Source organism: Bos indicus x Bos taurus, chromosome 29 (genome assembly GCF_003369695.1).
Source record: "Bos indicus x Bos taurus breed Angus x Brahman F1 hybrid chromosome 29, Bos_hybrid_MaternalHap_v2.0, whole genome shotgun sequence".
Classification (NCBI taxonomy): domain Eukaryota; kingdom Metazoa; phylum Chordata; class Mammalia; order Artiodactyla; family Bovidae; genus Bos; species Bos indicus x Bos taurus.
The window spans coordinates 6,367,005-6,388,957 of record NC_040104.1 but is presented as its reverse complement, the minus strand read 5'-3'; the positions used below and the strand labels follow the sequence as shown (position 1 = coordinate 6,388,957).

The following is a 21,953-nucleotide window of genomic DNA, read 5'->3' as shown; positions in this document are numbered from 1 at the left end:
CGGAGGCAAAGGGCTGAGGGCTGCACCTCGCGGCGGGACCGTGGGAAAGTTCTTTCGGGAGGAAGGAGGAGTCGTGGCCTGGCCTCATTCCTGCTCGCCCACAGCCTCGGCTGCCACCCGCCGGCTCTCCCCATCGCCGCCGCGCGCCCAGCCATCCGCCCACGGGCCGCCGCCGCCACTGCGGGGCCCTCCCCGCCACGTCAGGCAGGTCCCGGCTGCGCTCCGTGTCTGGGGGAGGGAGGCCGAGTGCGCAGGCGCGGTGGGCCGGTGGGCGGGGCGCGCGCGCGCGCGGGGGCGGGGGAAGGGGAAGGGACGGCGTTGGGCGGCCCGACGAGGGCGTGGGCGTGGGCGCAGGCGGAGGTCTTAGCCCCAGTGGGCGCCCCGCCACTGGGCGTGGTTGCTGCTCCGGGTGCGGAATGGAGGGGCCGGCCGTGGCAGTTTGCGAGGTGATGCCGGGAAGGGAGAGAAAGCAAAGGAGGACACTCTGAGGAGACGGGTCTTGTGAGGAGGCCGAGAAGTTTGGGCAGAGGGGTCTGGCGTTGCCTGAGGGAGAGGGAAGGTTCGGGAATGGTAGGATTCGGTTCAAGTCAGCCTGTCCCTCGCGGGGTTGTGAGGTACCGATGAGACGCGAGGCGTGGGAGCGCCTGGGCAGTCAAACCTGGGGGCGCTCAGAAGTATTTAGTGTGTGGGGGGAGGGGCCTGGGTGTCCGCTGAGCGCGGGTGTCGCCCCCATCTGACGCCTAAGAAAGCTGCTAAGGAAGCTCAAGGGTTTGCCACACCTCAGAGGACGCTAGGGTTCGAGCTCGGATGGCAGCCTGTGCCGGGAGAGCGCACGGACAGCAGGGATGGGCGCGCTGGGCGGGGGGAGTCGAGGCCAACTTGTGCTAAAGTGGGGGCGAGGGAAAGCCGGGTCAGGCCCGCGGGTCACCAGAGGTGTGAAGGGGATTCCTGGGTCAGGGCCCAGAGCAGCGGGGTGATGAGAACCTGCGGTTCGGACGCCTCAGTAACCCAGTTCAGGCCACCGTGGACCCGAGATGCTCTGGAGGGCGGGACTGAACACCTCGCACAGAGTGGCCGCTTTCGTTCATTCGTGACAGAGTTTTCACAGCCTTACCTGATTGAATTCTTAACTACTGACCTCGTAGTTAACTGTAAACCGTAGACGGATTAATTACTAGGCATTCAGTTCGGTCGCTCAGTCGTGTCCGACTCTGCGACCCATGGACTGCAGCACGCCAGGCCTCCCTGTCCACCGCCAAGTCACGGAGCTTGCTGAAACTCACATCCATCGAGTCGGTGATGCCATCCAACCATCTCATCCTCTTTCGTCCCCTTCTCCTCCTGCCTTCGCTCTTTCCCAGCATCAGGGTCTTATTCCAATGAGTTAGTTCTTCATAGAAGCAGAACTCATAAGCTCTGGGTTCTATCCTAGATTCTGTTGTCTGTAAAATCTAAACCTCCAACTTTCTTTGACAACAAAGAATCCAGGAAGATTGGGAAAACCACTGCTAGCTAGTACTTAATTACTTGTTTGTTGTTTAATCACTGAGTCATGTCGGACTCTCTTGCGACCCTATGGACTGTGGCCGGCCAGGCTCCTCTGTCTATGGAATTTCCCAGGCAAGAATACTGAAGTGGGTTGCCATGTCTTCCTTCAGGGGATCTTCCTGACCCATGGGTGGAACCCAGGTCTCCTGCATTGGCAGGCAGATTCTTTACCACAGAGACAGATCAAATAGAACCATAGGCTACAAGAAGTTGACCTGAAGTCACCTCGAGTTTTCCCAATTTTCCTGCCTTTGTTGTCAAAGAAAGCTGGAGGTTTAGATTTTACAGATGACAGAACCTAGGATAGAACCCAGAGCTTCTGACTCACAGGCTTTTTCCCTACTGCTCTCTCATTATGGATAAAGAAACTGCGGAAAAATCTGAACAGAGGGAGCACAGTAAGTCAGAGGATATGTGAGGGAAAGTGTTAGACTGTAGAAAAGCCTGAAACCCATCCTTACAAACTGGTACAAATTAGGATCTTAGTTCCCATGTTCTCATGCTGAGTTCTTTCTGCCTTTAAAAAAAGGGGGGTTAATAATTTTTGCTGCAGGTACCTCAGTGTGGAAGTGAGAGTCTACTTTCATAAATAATCATGGAAATTAAATACAATATATTTTATTTTAAAATTATCAAGATTGAATGTTTTACCAAGATACCTTGGAGACCTGTTCAACTTAGAATATTGTGTGCAGATGACTTTATTAGAAATAATAGCTAATATTTATTAAGCATTTACTATCTGCCAGGCACCGTGTTAAACATTTTGAACGTATTGTTTTGCTTACGTTCGGCAGCCATCGTATGTGGTAGATTTGCCCTCACTTTTATAAGTGAGGAAGCAGTGCTACAGAGAAGTTAAGCAACTTGCACAGGGTCACGTGCTAGTATTTGACTCATCAGGGTTTCAAACCCAGGTATCTGCTTCCAAAGTCAGTGCTCTTAACTAGTATTCTAACCCTGGGAAATGTTGATACAATGAAAAGTAAAGATTCACAAGCAGATGCCATTATTATTCATAATCTTCATGTTGACTTTTGTTTGGAAAGAAAAAAAGAAACAGGAAAAACAAACTCCCACTTAGTTTTTCCAACTTATTATTTCCAGATGAATTTATCCTTTGAATAAAGCAATTTGTTGTCTTCATTTCCTGTTTTGGACATTGTTTTGAATTTCACTGTCTCCTTTTTATGTCACTCACCTAGCTATGTCTTCTGTTTAGACACAATGCTTTGTTCTTAACAAATGTAAATCTGACATTTTGCAAGCAAGAATATTATTTTTTGGAAATGAGAATTATTAACTGTATCATACAAATTTATTGTTACCATGATTTTTAAAGATGATTGTGGTTTCTTTGAATTGTGCCCTTTCCAGATTTTGAAATATTTAATAATTTACCAGAGGTGTGAAACAGCAGGAGTATCAAAGGGAGCATTGCTAGAAGGACAGCTAGTGATTTCCATAGAAGCATTAAATTCTAAGCACCAAGCAAATACTCTTCACTGTGTAACAACTAGTAAGTGGAGGAAGAAAAAATATTAATTTCAATCTGTTTTGTCGTGTTTTATGTTATATTTTATTGAAAAGTTTCAATTAGTGTTTTATCATCTTCAGAATTATTCCATAATTAAACTTAAATTGTTCCATAATTAAACTTAAATTGTTCCATAATTAAACTTAAATGATTATGAAATAAGTATCTGGTAATAGATTTACAAATCTGTCATACAGGAAAGGTGAGTAGAATGACTTATCAGAAGATTATTTATTTTACTGGTTTAAATTCCGATTACTCAGAAACCATCTAACTTTTGCTCTTGGTTTTAACTTCCTTTTTCACAGCTAAATTACATTACATTGAATTTTATCTCTTTTATACCCAGCCTTTGGTAGTTGGAAAAGAACCAAAAAATGAAAAGAAATGAAATGATGAATGGTGCATACTTTGATGATTAATTTGAAAATATATGTTTCTTCCATTTGGCTCTTATTATTTTGTCATTTAATTTGCAGTTAATTTGAAAATATATGTTTCTTCCATTTGGCTCTTATTATTTTGTCATTTTTTGCCTGTATTCTTGGAAAGCTGATGCATTGAGTGGCCCTGATAACTAATTTTCTTGAATTTGTGAAGTGAAAACTTTTTTGTCTTGCTTTTTTGGTGTGTGTGTGTATAAGTTTATTGAAGGATATTTTGGAGTGAAGTTGTCCTGTTAGCCTTAGAGGAGTCACCCTGAGTCCCAGTTGAGACTGGATAGTAGGTTAGGCTCTATAAGACATTTCACACTTGAACTGAATGACCTGTCTTCTCTTTGTGTACCTAGCAGTAAACATCTTCAAGAGGGTGTGATAGTTTGGTTTGCTGTTAACTCTGTGTGAACTCCCTTCTGACTGGACAGAGTTTCCACCATTCCTGAGAGAGGTAGTTAGCTACACGGCGAGAGTGATGCTTTTCTGCATATGGTTGTATTAGCTTGTGCACTGATCATGATCCAATAAACTGCGGTCAGAGTGGCAGGGTGATTTCACTCCAAGTAAAGGACTTGAGCCACACAGCTTTTGGCAAGAAACTGAATTACATAGACATTTTGAGCCTAATGGACCGCTTCAGTCCATCTAGTATAAGGAGCATTTCTCTTCTGTTTATTCTCTCTGATCTTTATATTTTTATTCTTTTTGGCAGGAAGAAAGGTGATATGTGCTTGTTATGAAACATTATAACATTTTAGAAACATATTCTATGGATGGGAGCTTCCCTCATAGCTCAGTTGGTAGAGAATCCACCTGCAATGCAGGAGACTCCAGTTCGATTCCTGGGTTGGGAAGATCCACTGGAGAAGGGATAGGCTACCCACGCCAGTACTCTTGGGCTCTCCTTGTGGTTCAGCTGGTAAAGAATCTGCCCGAAGTACGGGAGACCTGGGTTTGATCCCTGGGTTGGGAAGATTCCCTGGAGAACGGAAAGGCTACTCACTCCAGTAGTCTGGCCTGGAGAATTCCATGGACTATATAGTCCATGGGATCGCAAAGAGTCAGACATGACTGAATGACTTTGACTTCACTTTGTATTATGGAAAGTGAGACTCTTCAGTAATCTTACCGCATGAGATAATGATTAACATGCAGTATATATTCTTCTAGATTTTTCTATGCATATGTTCAGAGTCTCTCAGCAAGCGGATAAAAAGCAGATTGCCAGCATTCTGGAATTTGAGAGATCGGGGGTGGGAGGTTGTATCTTAGCATTCAGTGTTTATGTTCACTCAGTCCATTTGTTTTTAATGTACAACTTAAGTTCCCAGCCCGTGCTTCTATCTTTTCACAGAATGACTTCTCCCCAACCCCTTACCAAATTTAGGAGGGACCAGTCCTTAGAAGGCTGAGTGGAGAAGGGAATTTAAAGATTTGCCTACTTCTTAAATTCATTTTTTCACCTGACTCCTTATTTTGGATCCCACCTCTACTTCCAGAGTTTCCTGATACTGCCAGTTTTTAGTTTGGGGGGATTTTTTTGTATATTTGGTATTGTTTCTTTACCTTTGCCTTTTTTGGCTTATAAGTCAGTTTTTTGGTTCTTAAGACCTAAATCCTTTCCCACTAGTTCTCTGGCTTTTCTGTTTCTATTTGGTTGGTGCAAATCTAATTGCAGTTTTGGACCATGAATTTTAAATCCTTACAACTAGGCTCAAACACATCTTTATTAATAGAAATCGGAACCATTACAATCAACAGATTTCTGCCAAATGAGAAATAAGTTTGTTTATTCCTATAGTGTAAAAATCTGTGCTTCAGGCTTCGATGAACTCTTGGAAAGCATTTTCTTCCTCCTGCTGGTTGTGGAGGCGTTTTCCCTGCAAAAACTTGTCAAGATGCTTGAAGAAGTGGTAGTTGATTGGCAAGAGGTCAGGTGAATATGGCAGCCCACTCCAGTACTCTTGCCTGGAGAATCCCATGGACAGAGGAGCCTGGTGGGCTGCAGTCCATGGGGTTGCGAAGAGTCGGACGTGACTGAGCGACTTCACTTTCACTTTTCACTTTCATGCACTGGAGAAGGCCCAGGGATGGCAGCCCTGTCTATGGGGTCGCACAGAGTTGGACACGACTGGAGCGACTTAGCAGCCTCAGGTGAATATGGTGGATGAGGCAAAATGTGGTGGTCCAGTCATTCACCTTTTGAAGTATTTGTTGTGAGACATGCAGTCAGGCGTTGTCGTGGAGAATTGGGCCCTTTTTGGTGACCAACGCGGGCTGCAGGTGTTGCAGTTTTCTGTGCATCTCATCGATTTGCTGAGCGTACTTCTCAGATGTAATGGTTTTTGCTGGGGTTCAGAAGGGTTTGTCCCAACCCAGGGATCAAACCAATGTCTCTTAACATCTCCTTCATTGACAGGCGGATTCTTTACCACTAGCACCACCTGGGAAGCCCCAGGAAAGCTGCAGTGGATCAGATCGCCAGCAGACCACCAGTGACCGAGACCTTTTTTTGTTGCAAGTTTAGCTTTGGGAAGTGCTTTGGAGCTTCTCAGTTCAGACACTGAGCTGGTTGTCATATAAAATCCAGTTTTCATTGCACATCACAATCTGATCGAGAAATGATTCATTGTTGCATAGAATAAGAGAAGACGACCCTTCAAAATGACAATTTTTTTGATTTTTGGTCAGCTCATGAAGCACCCACTTATCAAGCTTCTTCTTTGTTCCAATTTGCTTCAGATGCCAAGCAATCATAGAAAGGATGACATTGAGTTCTTTGGCAACTTCTGTAGTTGTAAGAGGATCAGCTTTGATGATGACTGTCAATTGGTTGTTGTCAACTTCTGATGGCCGGCTACTGTAGTCCTTTTCTTCAAGGCTCTTGTCTCCTTTGCAAAACTTCTTGAACCACCACTGCACAGTCCATTCGTTTGCAGTTCCTGGGTCACATGCATTGTTGATGTCGTGAGTTGTCTTCATTGCTTTACGATCCATTTTGAACTCAAGAAAATCGCTTGAATTTGCTTTTTGTCTAACATCATTTCCATAGTCTCAAATAAATATAAAATAAACAGCAAGTAATGTCATTAGGAAAAAACCAAACCAAGAAATGAGCATTAAAACAATGTATAACATAACTTCATTTATTTAAAAATGTATCCCAATATCAGATGGTAAAGAATCTGCCTGCAGTGCAGAAGACTCAGGTTGATTCCTGGGTCCAGAAGATTCCCTGGAGAAGGGAATGGCTACCAATCCAGTATTCTTGCCTGGAAAATTCTATGGACAGAGAAGCCTGGTGGGCTACATCTGTGGGGTCGCAAAGGATTGTTGGATATGACTGAGCGACTAACATTTTCACTTTTTTTTCTTTTCCAGTATCAAATGGCAACAATGCAAACCTGCAGTAGCTTTTGCACCAACCTAATACAATTTTATTAAAGTCATCTCTCTTATTCTGTATCTTTGTGGGTTTACTACTTCTAAAAATATTCCTTTTCTATTGTTTTATTGAGATTTCAGGAGAGAGTGAAAGTAGATATGTATGTTCAATCTGCCATCTTTATCTGAAAGTGAGTGATGTCATTGGCCTGAAATCTCTGATGATGAAGAATGACATATTCATTACCTAGTGTTGCTGTAACAAAGTACCACAAACTGGGTGGTTTAAAGTAAATTTATTCTCTTATAGTTATGAAGGCCAGAAGTCCACAGTCAAGACATCAGTAGGGTTGGTTCCTTCTGGAGGCTCTGAGGGAGAAATCGATTCCTTAGTTTCCTCCAGCCTTCTTGTAGTTGCCAACAAGGCCTTGGTGTTCCTTGACTTGCAGATATATTGCTCCAGCCTCCATCTCTGTCTTCATATAATGTTCTCCCTTGTGTATATGTGTCTTCACATGGCCTTCTTATAAGGACACCAGTTGGATTTAGAGCCACCTTAATCCAGTATGACTTCATCTTAACTTGATAACGTCTATGAAGGTCCTCACCCCACTCCAGTACTCTTGCCTGGAAAATCCTATGGACAGAGGAGCCTGGTAGGCTGTAGTCCATGGGGTCGCTAAGAGTCTGACACGACTGAGCGACTTCACTTTCACTTTTCACTTTTCACTTTCATGCACTGGAGAAGGAAATGGAAACCCACTCCAGTGTTCTTGCCTGGAGAATCCCAGGGACAGGGGAGCCTGGTGGGTTGCCGTCTATGGGGTCGCACAGAGTCGGACACAACTGAAGTGACTTAGCAGCAGTATGAAGACCCTATGTCCAAATAAGGTCATATTCACAAGTGTTGGGTCTTAGGTCTTCACAGTCTCTTTCAGAGGTACATAATGCAACTCACAGCAAATCAGAAAATTTTATTGCTGGAATGATCCATCTGTGAGAGGCTGAGAAATGACTATATATAATTTTTCCTATCATTGTTGAAGGCTTTAACAATTCCAGTGTTTTCCAAAATGTGTGTTACAGGATGTTTATATGAATTTTGAGAAAGGAGTTATGCAGTCATCTAAACTTGGGGGTTTCTGGTTAAAATCAAATGAATTTTGTCATTTTAGATCTCTGAACTTTTAATATACCAGCATGGACTGTGAATCTTTAAAAATGGGCTGTAGTTACATAGCATTTCCCAAACATATGTAACCTTGTAGTTTTTTTTTTTAATTATCTTTTTTTGTTTGTTTTTATAACCTGACTTTTAAAAAAAGTTTTCTTTATTTAATTTTTTGATGCTCTGGGTCTTCATTGCTGCGTGGGCTTTTCTCTAGTTGCAGAAAGCGGAGGTTACTCTCCAGTTGCAGTACACAGGCTTCTCATTGCATTGGCTTCTTTTGTTGTGGAGCATGGGCTCTAGGGTGTGCAGGCGTCAGTAATGAGCTCAGTAGTTGCAGCTGCCAGGCTCTAGAGCACAGGCTCAATAGGTGTGGAGCATAGGCTTAGTTGCTCCGAGCCAGGTGGGATTTTCCCAGATCAGGGATTGAACCTGTGTGTTCTGCATTGGCAGGTGGATTCTTTACCACTGAACCACCAGGGAAGCCCTTAAGTCATCTTCTGTTCTGTAAAGAGAATTTGGGCAATGTTGTTACTTAAAAATACCTGTTGTCATCTTTGCATTTGAAGGATAGCACTTTATTACTTTAGTACAGAAAGATTGGAAGCATAGCTGAAAATCTGTGAAGCAGGCAGGATGATTGTTTTCCCTGCACGTGTTCACCCCAGGTGATCTATTTCCAACAATTTGTTGATAGGATACTTGTTAAAACTAAGAAAGGATGTTAGAGGAAACAGTGTGAGATGTGCAGTTGAGAAGCATCATGGACACACTGTGGGACACACAGGTTGTGGTTTGTTTCTTGTAAACATTCTAGCTCCTCATTGATCTCCAGTGTCAGCCTGCCAGCAGCGTCCCAATCCCTGTCCCAGTGGCAAGTCACCTACTCCTTTAGGTCAGAACTAGTGTATGCCTGTGAAGAACACTAAGTTTAAAAATGCTTTTTGTTAAATTAAAAAACTGTTAAATTTTTGTTAAAGGAATTTTTCATTTAACTAAATTGAAATAGCCTCATGTATTAATGGCTAGTAGCTACTGTATTGGGCTTCCCAGGTGGCGCTAGTGATAAAAAACTAGCAGGAGGCTTAAGCCGCTGGATTTGATCCCTGGGTTGAGAAGATCCTTTGGAGGAGGGCACAGCAACCCACTCCAGTCTTCTCGCCTGGAGAATCCCATGGACAGAGGAGCCTGGTGGGCTGCAGTCCATACGGTTGCAAAGAGTTGGACATGACTGAGTGACTTAGCATGCCCGCACGCACAGCTACTGTATTGGACAGCACACATTTGGAGAATGATATTGCCTCTTACTCTAGATCTAGATTCTCAACCTTTTTTCCCTGCCAGAAGAATACATATTTCTTGAGGTATAGACACGTTTCCATTGGTTCTTACGGCAGTGATTCTTAGATTCTTAACTATGGGGTCACATCACTCTGGGGGAAGGCACGTTCTATTTGGGGAAAAAAGCATCCAGGTGGTTGAGATCTTCCCCACCCTCTTAGGGGCCTGTTTCCTCACTTACCCTCTTTCCCTGAAGAATTATTGTTCTAGGTGTTCTAATGTTCTGATTTAGAACTCTGCATACAGAAGATTCTTACCTGATAGTCTGGTAAGGAATAAATTTACTAAAGACTGAATTGGTTAAAAGAAAGACCAAAAATGTTAATTGAATCTTATACTGGAATATGACTTATTGGCATGAGATACTCTGGTTATTAGCCACAGTTTGCAGTCTTCCTGTGATTTTTTTTCTATCAGGAATAGTAATATCCAAGAGGCAGCCCTGGTATTTAATATGGGTAAAGGAGTTGCTGTTTGGTTCTCCTCTTGATGAAGTTATTCTGCCCCTGAACAGTTGGAGCCTCCAGTACTTCTTTGGTGCTTTTTGTTAGTTGTTGTTCAGTCACTAAGTCGTGGCCAACTCTTTTTGACCCCATGGACTGCAGCAAGCCAGGCTTCCCTGTCCTTCACTATCTCCCAATGTTTGCTCAGATTCATATCTATTGAGTCGGTGATGCCATCTAACCATCTTATCCTCTGCTGCCTCCTTCTCCTTTTGCCTTCAATCTTTCCCAGCATCAGGGTATTTTCCAATGAGTCAGCTCTTCGCCTCAGCTGACCAGAGTATTGGAGCTTCAGCTTCAGCCCTTCCAATGAACATTCAGGATTGATTTCCTTTCGGATTGACTGGTTTGATTTCCTTGCAATCCTAAGGGACCCTCAAGAGTCTTTTCCAGCACCACAATTTGAAAGCACCAGTTCTTCAGCATTCAGTCTTCTTTTGGTCCAACTCTCAACATCCATACTTGACTACTGGAAAAACTATAGCTTTGACTATATGGACCTTTGTCAACAAAGTGATATCTTTGCTTTTTAATACACTATCTAGGTTTGTTACAGCTTTTCTTGCAACGAGCAAGCGTCTTTTAATTTCACAGCTGCAGTCATTGTCTGCAATGACTTTGGAGCCCAAGAAAATCTGTCACGGTTTCCACTTTTCCCCCTTCTGTTTGCCATGAAATGGTGGGACCTGTAGGGAAAGAGCAAATTAGCCAAGAAAGCGATGAATTAGCCAAGAGAGCGATGGTCAAGCTCTCTCGCCCCATGGACTCTCATGCTCTCACCCCACGTTCTGTAAATACCTGGTTATGTAACAGCTGAGATCACTTGTAAGAGCTCTGTGCATGCACGTCACAATGTACCGGCTTGGCCACACAGGCCACTTTTGTTCTGTAAACATACATAAGCTCCACCTGAAACACCATTGTGTCCGCATTATGTCTGTGTTGTGGCTGAGTTACGGTGTGTCCACTGGGTCAACCATGAGCGACTACAGCATGTCTGCTGCTGCTATGGCTGCCGTGCCAGTCAGGAGAGAATAAACATGTCTGCAGTTCCTACGGCTCCTTGAGTTTTCTTGCAGCTTCCCGGCTCATGCCTCAGCGAACAGTGAGATACAGCAAGACAGGACCTGATGCCGGGATATTAGTTTTTTGAATATTCAGTTTTAACCAGCCTTTTCACTCCTCTTTCAGCCTCATCAAGAGGCTCTTTAGTTTCTCTTCACTTCCTGCCATTAGAGTGGTATCATCTGCATATCTGAGGTTGTTGATATTTCTCCCAGCAATCTTGATTCTAGCTTGTGAGTCATCCGGGCCAGCATTTTGCATGATGTACTCTGCAAAGAAGTTAAATAAGCAGGATGACAATACACAGCCTTGACGTACTCCTTTCTCAATTTTGAACCAGTCAGTTGTTCCATGTCCTGTTCTAACTGTTGCTTCTTGGCCCAAATATTAGTTTCTCAGGAGACAGATAAGGTGGTCTAATAGTCCTATGTCTATTAAGAATTTTCCACAGTTGTGATTCACACAAAAGCTTTAGTGTAGTCAGTGAAGCAGAAGTAGATGTTTTTTGGGAATTCCTCGCTTTCTCTATGATCTCTATGATGCTCATTATTAGTGACCAACTTTTAGATATTCTGTATCTATCAGCAGTGATTTCAGGCTCCCATATGATTCTTTAGATAAAATCCATTTAATTGCTTCATTTGTGATACTTTGTGTTCTGTTTCTTGCAGTTGCTGCTGCAGGAAGCATTGATGGTGGTTTGGTCCTCAAGAAGTTCCTTAAAGGTAAAGAATTATACCCAGCTTCCACAAGATTAAGTCTCTTCCAGTCAATAAATTTGGTATTTTCTGAAACAAACAATATATACTGAAAGATAGGGTTGTCAGATACAGCAAATAAAACTGACTCCCACTTACATTGGAATTTCAGATGAACAGTAAATACCTTTTTAGTATACATATGTTTTATGCAATAGTTTATCCTGTAGTTTATCTAGAATCCTACTGAAAGATGATCTATAAAATTGTATAGATACAGGAAAAAAAATGTCTAGGCTAAGGCAAGATACCTAGGTCACTGTTCTCTGAATACTTTCTGTACACCCTCAAGCAAAGTTTTCCCAGATATGAAATACAATCTTAAGTATTTGTTTCCATCTATCTCAGAGAAATAGTATATGGAAAATACTTTTACTATAAATCATTTTGGCCAGTTTTAACACTGTTTTACACATGTCAAAGTTGGTATGGTTTAGGCATTTTCAGTGACCTTGATTTTAGAAGTTTTTTTTCCTTTGACTTGAGAATAATCTACAACCAAAGTTCATGCATTAGTTTAAGGAGACCAGAATGATTTGAGAACCACTGTGCTTTCCTTTTTATCTTTTCTGGCTGTGTGGTTTGTAACTATTATCCAATGGGCCTGTCTTTTCCTGAGTGCTAAATTTACAACTTTTACAAAATAATTTTTTAAAAGAAACTCTTCCCAATTAAATTTGAAGTATGAGTAGATTGTAGTGTTTTTTTAAACTTATGTTGTCTTTCTTTAAGAAAATATGCCATGTATTAAATGTAGAAACAACCAAAAAGCTACATTAGAAGGGTATAATGTTATAAAATAAATGTTTGTGAAATGTATCACCATTGGACTTTTTAAAATGGCATGGTTTCTTAATGCTTTTTAAAATACAATCAATTTAAAATTTTAATTTATACCTAGATTTCCAGTAATTCAATTGCTAAAACCAAAGTACCTGCCTTTATCTTGGTCATATCAAAGAAAAAAAAATATAAAGACATAAACATATAGGAAACATTCTGCCTTTTGAAATTCTTTTTTGAAGTAATTTTTAGTTTAACCATGGGGATTTTAAAGTGCTTGTTTGTTAATTTCAGGGTCATCAGGTGTATTCCCACTTGCCTTTGAAATTTTCTTGGCCCTCTGAATCTATTGATATTTTCCACCTGTCTGTACCCTGGATCTCTAATAGACTTCAGCTTTTTGCTCTGTGGTTTTAATTTGTTTATATTCTGCTTGATGTGCACACATTTAAAAGCAGTAATTATTAAGGAAATGTAATAAAAAAATAAATTGAGATTTTTGTTCTTCACTCTATAGGAGATATTCTGTGGGAGCTTGGGTAGATTTTTCTCCCTGTAGTGACAATCAAAATGATGATTTATTGAGTACTTACTGTTTACTTAGCTATGTGCTTGACATAGAGGGGTTACACTGGTAAACATGATATATTTGGTTTCTCCCCTTAATCCCACATTTAAGATATCTTAATTATTTAATTATACTGCCTTCCAAAGCCAATGCCTGGAAGAAAGAGAGGACTGGCTTACTGTCCTGGAGAGTTTGCTGCAATTCTAAGACTTTTAGGAAATCTAAATTCAACTTTAAGAATCATGAATTGACTGCCTCAAAATCATCCAGTCCATTTATCAGTCTTTTAGTTCTCTGCTTTTTTGGATTATGCCATTGAGATGATGCAAAGAGTGGAAAGATCATTCTTAATGCTGCTGCTCCATTTAAGTGTGTGAAAGTGCTTTGAAAGAAATGAAAATTCATAAAAATAAAAGAGAATATGTCATTAACACCAGAGAGGAGAAAGACTGTTTCCTGCAACATAAACCTGAATGGCACGAGTGGTTAGATCATACATAATGTATGATCTTTGACTAATCTTTGACTAATATTTGTGAAAGTGCTTTGAAAAAAGTGAAGAGCCATCTAAGTACAAGGAAATGGTTTTATGGTAATTGTTAACACTCGGGAGAAGGTGTTGAGTATAGTTTATGGAATAACCATCTATTTATTATGCTAATACAAACTTTAGACAGTTTGTGTCTTTTTTATTTAAATTTGTTATTTTAACAAATTTTGTGCATATTTATTTAAACTATTTTCATATCCTTGTGATAAAGTTGAGGTGGCTAACGTTTGTATAAAAAGGAAGCACTGCACATCAAGTACACAATAAAAGTTGAGTCATTTGCTCACCGTCATCACATTTAGTGGCCAACTGTAGCCTGTCTTCTCTGCAGCTGTTAGGCCTCATAATATTAGCTTCCACTCGATAATGCTATTTATTCTTACTAATTAGTAACAAAAATAACTCAGTGAAGCTCACAAAGGAAATGGTCTAAGATTAAGATTTGAATCCCTTAGCTCTCTGGTTTATGTACCATTAATTATGCCTTTATTACTATTGTTATTTAACATTACTATAACATTAGCAAACTGCTTTAAATTGGTCCTTTCACAAATCTTTTCACTATTAATTAACTTCATCAGTATGTCTCTGGTGGCTGATGGATTAACCATCAGATTTCCTGGTGATAAAGAATCACATACCTGTACAAAATTAATAGTATGCCTCCGAATTCAATTTGTTAGCTGTTAAATCCTTTTCATTGCTCAGATGATTTCTTTCAGTGTCCAAAAATAAGGTCTTCCCTCTCTCTAGGGGAACTTTTTCTCTGGCTCTTGAATACATTAGATCAATTCCTATACAAACAGGCTCCTATTTCTGGGTGTTTTCTTTATGCTGGATTAATAAACAACAGATGAGATGATTAGATAGCATCACTGACTCAATGGACATGAATTTGAGCAAGCTCCAGGAGATAGTGGAAGACAGAGGAGCCTGATATGCTGCAGTCCATGGGGTTGCAAAGAATCGGACGCAGCTTAGTGACTGAGCAACAGCAACAGCAATAAACTATGACCAAGATAATCTCCCTGGTTCCTACCTCTCTAATAGTTTATGTTCTTTTAAAATTTTCTTTCTTCTCTGTCCCTAATGATCTGTACTTTTGTCCAGTAAACCTTTATTGAATCTCTGCCTTGCCACAAGGACATTATAACAAAATAGTGTGAAAATAAAATATTGTGTGGTAAGTACTATGTAGTTCTTCTTTGGTAACACAGAGGGTATTCCCTAAAGTTTAGTCACCAATATGCCTTTCTTCCCTTTATTATTCTTCGTCATTATTCTACGTTTACTTCAGATAATCTTCTACTTTTAAGGCTTTAACTGTCATTTCTGTGTTGACAAGGCTTATTTTTTCTGTGTCTCTAATGTGTTTCCAGGTTTGATTGTCAATTAAATTATTCCGTTTGAGGGTTCCTCTGAAATATCATATGCAGCGTATCTAAAACAGGGTTCATTTTGTTTCACTTGCTGTGTAATCTCCATTGATGTTAGTATCTCCAGTGATACTAACATTTTCATGATTCTCCAGGCTTAAAATTTTCAGCTTTTTGTTTTTGAGGGGAGGGGGAGGCTTCTCCTTTTCTTTTGTCCATTATCTAACATAATTGAATTTTTGGTTAGTTCTGCTTTTATAGTGTAGCATTATTTATTAAATTATATATTAATTTAAACATAGCTTTATGTCCCTCCCTTGTGCTGTTCTGTGCCCAATTGCTCAGTCAGTGTCTTTGCGATCCTTTGGACTGTAGCTTGCCAGGCTCCTCTGTCCATGGGATTTTTCAGGAAACAATATTGGAGTGGGTAGCCATTTCCTTTTCCAGGGGATCTTCCTGACCCAGGGATCAAACCCACATCTCCTGTGTCTTCTGCATTGTAGGCAGATTCTTTACTGCTGAGCCATCAGGGAAGCCCCATGTTCCTCTCTTAATGACTCCCAATTGCTTATTAAAATAAAACACCTCAGACTCTATTTGAGGTTCTCTGTTAATTAGAATAATCTTCTGTACTTTGAAGGATGATGCTCATTAAGATAAATTCTTATGTGTTTAAAAATTCATATCCTTTCATATCAATATATGTACTACTATTCTTCATAGTTATCCATTTATGTAGAAATCATTTACATATTCCTTTATGAGTATACTTATCCATGTATGTAGAATTAATTCTATCATAAATATCTATTTTGTGAAACATGATAGTTTTAACTTATTCTTGCCCAGAATCTAGAAACTACTTCCTAACATGTCCTTAGTGAAGAAAAGAAGGAAAAGAAAGGTAGAAGAAAGTGATGAGATGGAGGAATATGAAAAAAGGCATATAAAAGGTCTTTATTTCACTGTCTCTTCTAAGCATATTATTTTTACTTGTTTTTTAATCTTATTTTAAATATTTCATCACTCTCATGTTTATTGACATAATTTAGCTCTTTGCTAAAATATAGTTTGGCCAGTTATTTTTAAAAAATGTTCGTATATTTTTCCCAAATAAGAAAATTTACAGCTGTTTTTTTTTTTTCCTTTCCCCTTCAAAAGACTAGATAGGAATACCAGCCCTTGAAAGCAGGGAAGATGACTTTGCTGTTGCTGTATGGTTATATGGTTATGATAGTTCAGTTTTTGCCTCTTTTCCTGCATTCCCCCATTTGGGCATCAGGGAGAAGACTTCAGTTTTGTCTTCTTTTGTTAATTTGTTGGGAATGGAGGTGAGGAGTTGTGCTTTTCATACATTAGAGATGCTGATGTGTCCAGGCTTGCTCAGTGTTGAGTGAGAAACTCAGAGTGGTGAACTCTTAAATGTCTGGTTCGGTGTATATTTTTAAAATCCAAGATTCTCATATTCAAAAATTTAAAGTCTATTATAATGTTATATCTTACAAGGTCAACAGCTCTAAATCTCTCTACTTATCTAACACTTTTTCTCCCACATATGTGTTCTGTAGACATGACCTCATTCTCGAGAGACAGGTCAGACATAAGTTGTCACCATTTCTATTTCAGAGATGAGGAAACTGCGACTTACCTCAGTCTCTGATATTAAGTTTAGAAGTCAGGGAAGGGTTTGCGGACTTAGGTCATTGTTTATCCTGTGAGTCCACACTTAATCTGTAAGTTTTTGATACATTCTAAATAGTCTCTTGATGCTAAATTTGCATAACACATGGCAAGATTTTATAAAGAGAAGATTGAAGATCAAAAGAAGTTAGAATAAATGAATTTCTCCTGTTTCTTTAATATTTAAATATGCCCTTTAATTGGCTTGAGGAAGTTCTCTTTTAGTCCTAGCTTGCTGAGTTTTTATTAGGAATGGATGTGGGCCTTTATCAAATATTTTTTTGCATTTATTGAGAAGATCATATGATTTTTCTTCTAGAGTGTTAATATGCTGAATTACGTTGATTTTCAAATGTTAAACCAACTTTGCATTTCTGGGATACATCCCAGTTGGCCATGATGCATTATGTATCCTTTTTATGTATTGTTGGATTTGATTTGCTGACATTTTTAAAATAATTTTTCCATCTGTGTTCATAAGAGATACTTATAGTCTTCTTGTAATGACTTTGTCTTATTTTGGTATCAGAGTAATAATGACTTCATGGAGTCAGTTGAGATTTATTTTCTGGTCTTCAATTGTCTAGAAGAATTTGTGTGGAAAGTATTATTTCTTCTTTAAATATTTGGTGCAATTCATCAAATGAAGCTATCTGAGCTTGATTTTTCATTTGTGGGAAATATTTTAACTACAAATTCAATTTCTTAGATAATTCCAGGTCTATGGAGGTTATTTATTTATTTTGAGTCAGTGTGGGTAGTGTTTACCTTTCAAGGAATTTGCTCATTTCATCTAAGTTGTTATATTTATTGGCATAAAATTGTTCATGATATACCCTTATTATCCTTCTATCCTTCTAACACTTGTAGAATATCACCTCTCTTACTTCTGGTGTTGGTATTTTATTTTTGTTCTCTCTCTTCCTCGCTTCCTCTTTTCTTAGCCAGTCTGGCTAGAACCATATTCTTTCTGCTCTATTTCATTGATTTTCACTCTGATCTTTTATTCTTTCCTTTCTTCTGCTTGTTTTGGATTTCTTTTGCTTTTCTGTTGCTAGTTTTTTAAAGTGGAAGCTGTAATCATTGATTTGAGACAATTGCTTTTTACACTGAAGTCATGATACTCTTTTAAATAGTTCCAAAGTTTTAAAATTCTATTTTTTATTATTATTATGATTAATCTGGAGTTTATTTTTATTCATCATACCAAGTTAGGAATCTAATTTAAATCTTTTCCTTTACCCAATAATTTGTGTTATTTTTCTGTCACAAACCAAGGCTCTGTATATGCTTGGATTTGTTTCTGGGTATTCTAGTGTTTATGTCTGTCCCTAGGGAGAAATATCAATAATCTCAGATATGCAGATGATACCACCCTTATGACAGAAAGTGAAGAGGAACTAATAAGCCTCTTGATGAAAGTGAAAGAGGAGAGTGAAAAAGTTGGCTTAAAGCTCAACATTCAGAAAACTAAGATCATGGCATCTGGTCCCATCACTTCATGGGAAATAGATGGGGAAACAGTGTCAGACTTTATTTTTTTGGGGGGCTCCAAAATCACTGCAGATGGTGATTGCAGCCATGAAATTAAAAGACGCTTGCTCCTTGGAAGGAAAGTTATGACCAACCTAGATAGCATATTCAAAAGCAGAGATATTACTTTGCCAACAAAGGTCTGTCTAGTCAAGGCTATGGTTTTTCCAGTGATCATATATGGATGTGAGAGTTGGACTGTGAAGAAAGCTGAGCACCGAAGAATTGATGCTTTTGAACTGTGATGTTGGAGAAGACTCTTGAGAGTCCCTTGGACTGCGAGGAGATCCAACCAGTCCATCCTAAAGGAGACCAGTCCTGGGTGTTCATTGGAAGGACTGATGCTGAAGCTGAAACTCCAATACTTTGGCCACCTCATGCGAAGAGTTGGCTCATTGTAAAAGACCCTGATGCTGGGAGGGATTGGGGGCAGGAAGAGAAGGGGACGACAGAGGATGAGATGGCTGGATAACATCACTGACTCAATGGACATGAGTCTGGGTGAACTCCGAGAGTTGGTGATGGACAGGGAGGCCTGGCGTGCTGCAATTCATGGGGTTGCAAAGAGTCGGACACGACTGAGCAACTGAACTGAACTCAGGCCAGTATCATAGAATCCTTATTTCCTAAAGCTTTAGAATTAATCTTGTTCTATGGTAGAGCCAATTCCCCCTCCTTGTCCTTTTTTTACTTCTATTCTTTTTTAAAATTTTTAATTGGAGGATAATTGCTTTACAGTGTTGTGTTGGTTTCTGCCATACACTACGTGAATCAGCCATAAGTATACATGTCTCCTCCCTCTTGAACCTCCCTGCCACCCCCTCCCCACCTTGTCCCTCTAGGTTGGCACAGAGCACTGTTTTTGTTCTTTTCCAAAATTGTCTTTGTTTTTTAAAACCAGTATCTTGCCTGTGAACTTTAAAATTAATTTTTATGAAAAATCTTATTGTGATCTTGATTGTTGTTATTTTGAATTTTGGGGCTTCCCAGCTGGTGCTAATGGTAAAGAACCCCCCCCTGCCAATGCAGGAGAATAAGAGATGCAGGTTCAGTGACTGGGTCAGGAAGAGCCCATGGAGGAGGTCATGACAGCCCATTCCAGTTTTCTTTCCTGGAGAATCCCATGGACACAAGCCTGGTGGGCTACAGTCCGTAGGGTCGCAGAGTCAGATGTGACTGAAGTGACTTAGCACACACACACATATTCTGAATTTTTAGGTTAATTTGGTAGCAGTTAGCATTTTTATAGTACTAAGTGTTTCTGTCTGAGTTGGTATACCTTATCACTTATTTAGATCTTCTTTTTTAAAAAATGTTATTTAACTTTGTCACAACTGGGAGGTAGGCACTATCATCTCCAGTATATAGGTTCTATAGGAGAATAAGGGACTTTCCCAGGAGCACCTGGCTAGTAAAGCCAAAGCCTACCCGATTCCAGAGGCCATTTTGCTAGATGTTATTATTTGCTTAAAGTATTTTTCTGCTCTCCCTATGAAAGAATTACACTTCTTGCCCCATTGATATAAAGCTGGGCCATGTAACTTGCTTGGGCCAGTGAAATGTGAGTGGAAGTAATGTGTACCACCTCCTGGGAGAAGATTTAAGAGCCAGTGTCATAGCTCCTTTTCTTCCGCCATGAGGCTAGGATGTCTACAATGGAATGTGCTTCTTTAGCCTGGATCCTGCTTTAGGGTGGCTCCTTTTTGTTTTGCCTGGTGTGCTGCAACCTCTTAATTAGTTTCTAGAGGTCTCAAAAAGGCGATTTGATATTGTTGTTAAGTTTGGTATCTCCAGGCGGGACTGAGAGCCTGAGACATGCTCTTCTGCCATCTTGCAGACATCAATCCTATTTAGAGCTTTTTTAATGTTAACTTCCCTGGTGGCTCAGACAGTAAAGAATCCACTTGCAGTTCAGGAGACCTGGGTTCAATCCCTGGGTGGGGGAGATCCTCTGGAGAAGGGAGTGGCTACCCACTTCAGTATTCTTGCCTGGAGAATTCCAAGGACAGAGAAGCCTGGCAGGCTACAGTCCACGGGGTCACAAAGAGTTGGACAGGACTGAGCAACTAACACTTCACTTTTATGTTAACACCTTGTAATTCTTTTCGTAAGTCCTAGACATCTTTTGTTGTATTTATTCCTAACGTCTTATAGTTTTTGTTGCTATTGTGAGTGGTATTCATTTTTTCAGTATTGATGACTTCAGCTGTTACAAATCTTGATAATTTATCTGTAGGTTCTCTTGGATTTTCTGTAAGGACAATCAGTGCATCTCTGAATTCTTACTGTTTTTTCCTTTTCATTTTAACTTCTCGTATGACATTTCTTTTTCTTGTCTTATTGCATTAGATAGAACAATATTAGTACTGGGTAGAAGGGCACAGGTGATATTAGGCATCTGTGTCTTGCCTTTCTTTAATGAGATTACTTAAAATTCTATTATTAAGTATGATTTTATATAGTTTCTTGGTATTTGCTCCTTGTCAGGTTAAGGAATTTGTCTTCTATTTTTAATTTGTCAACAGTGTTTGTTAGAAATGAGCATTGTATTTTTAAAGTGCTTTTTCTACATCTTTTGGGATTATGATATGGTATTTTAAATCTTTAATATACTAATTATGATTATGGTGATAGACTTTCTGATAAAAAAGTCTTGTGGGTTGTATAACAATTTTATCATATAATTATTACATATCCTAGATTTAGCTTTTGTATTTGTATTCCTGGTGAGATTGGTTTATACTGTCCTTGCCTATTTTGGTATCAAGATTATACTAGCTTTGTAAAATGAGTTGGATAGATTTATCCATTTCTGTTATCAAACCTTTTGTATCTGTTTTGTGAAAATTTGGTAAAACTACCCTGTAAAAGGAGATGATGGTGTCTCTATTAGCGAGATAGTAATGGAAGTAGTAGCACAAATGAGGAGAACGCAATGGGACCCCACTCCAGTACTCTTGCGTGGAGAATCCCATGGACGCAGGAGCCTGGTAGGCTGCAGTCCGTGGGGTTGCTAAGAGTCGGACACAACTGAGCGACTTCACTTTCACTTATCACTTTCATGCACTGGAGAAGGAAATGGCAACCCACTCCAGTGTTCTTGCCTGGAGGATCCCAGGGATGGGGGAGCTTGGTGGGCTGCCGTCTATGGGGTTGCACAGAGTCAGACACGACTGAAGTGACTTAGCAGCAGCAGCAGCACAAATGGAGTAGCCATCATGGTCAACAAAAGAGTCTGAAATGCAGTACTTGGATGCAGTCTCAAAAACAACAGAATGATCTCTGTTCGTTTCCAAGGCAAACCATTCAATATCACAGTAATCCAAGTCTATGCCCCAACCAGTAACGCTGAAGAAGCTGAAGTTGAATGGTTCTATGAAGACCTACAAGACCTTTTAGAACTAACACCCCAAAAAGATGTCCTTTTCATTATAGGGGACTGGAATGCAAAAGTAGGAAGTCAAGAAACACCTGGGGTAACAGGCAAATTTAGCCTTGGAATACAGAATGAAGCAGGACAAAGGCTAATAGGGTTTTGCCAAGAGAACACACTGGTCATAGCAAACACACTCTTCCAACAACATAAGAGAAGACTCTACACATGGACGTCACCAGATGGTCAACACCGAAATCAGATTGATTATATTCTTTTCAGCCAAAGATGGAGAAGCTCTATACAGTCAGCAAAAACAAGACCGGGAGCTGAACTGTGGCTCAGATCA

At 40.0% G+C, this 21,953-nt stretch overlaps 1 protein-coding gene across 7 annotated transcripts in view; it reads left to right on the top strand.

Annotated features, from left to right (window-relative positions):
* Positions 1-316: 316 nt before the first annotated feature.
* Positions 317-21,953, top strand: part of RCE1 (Ras converting CAAX endopeptidase 1) — an 89,663-nt gene continuing 68,026 nt past the window's right edge. For 2 of the 7 annotated variants that reach the window (XM_027532839.1, XM_027532836.1), the window contains exons 1-3: positions 321-446; positions 2,926-3,067; positions 11,655-11,708. In XM_027532839.1, the coding sequence (XP_027388640.1) occupies positions 417-446; positions 2,926-3,067; positions 11,655-11,708 (226 nt within the window). In that variant the 5' untranslated portion in view covers positions 321-416. Of the gene's footprint in view, positions 447-2,925; positions 3,068-11,654; positions 11,709-21,953 lie in introns of those variants that run through there. The other 5 variants (XM_027532840.1, XM_027532837.1, XM_027532842.1 and 2 more) reach the window with 5 other exon arrangements.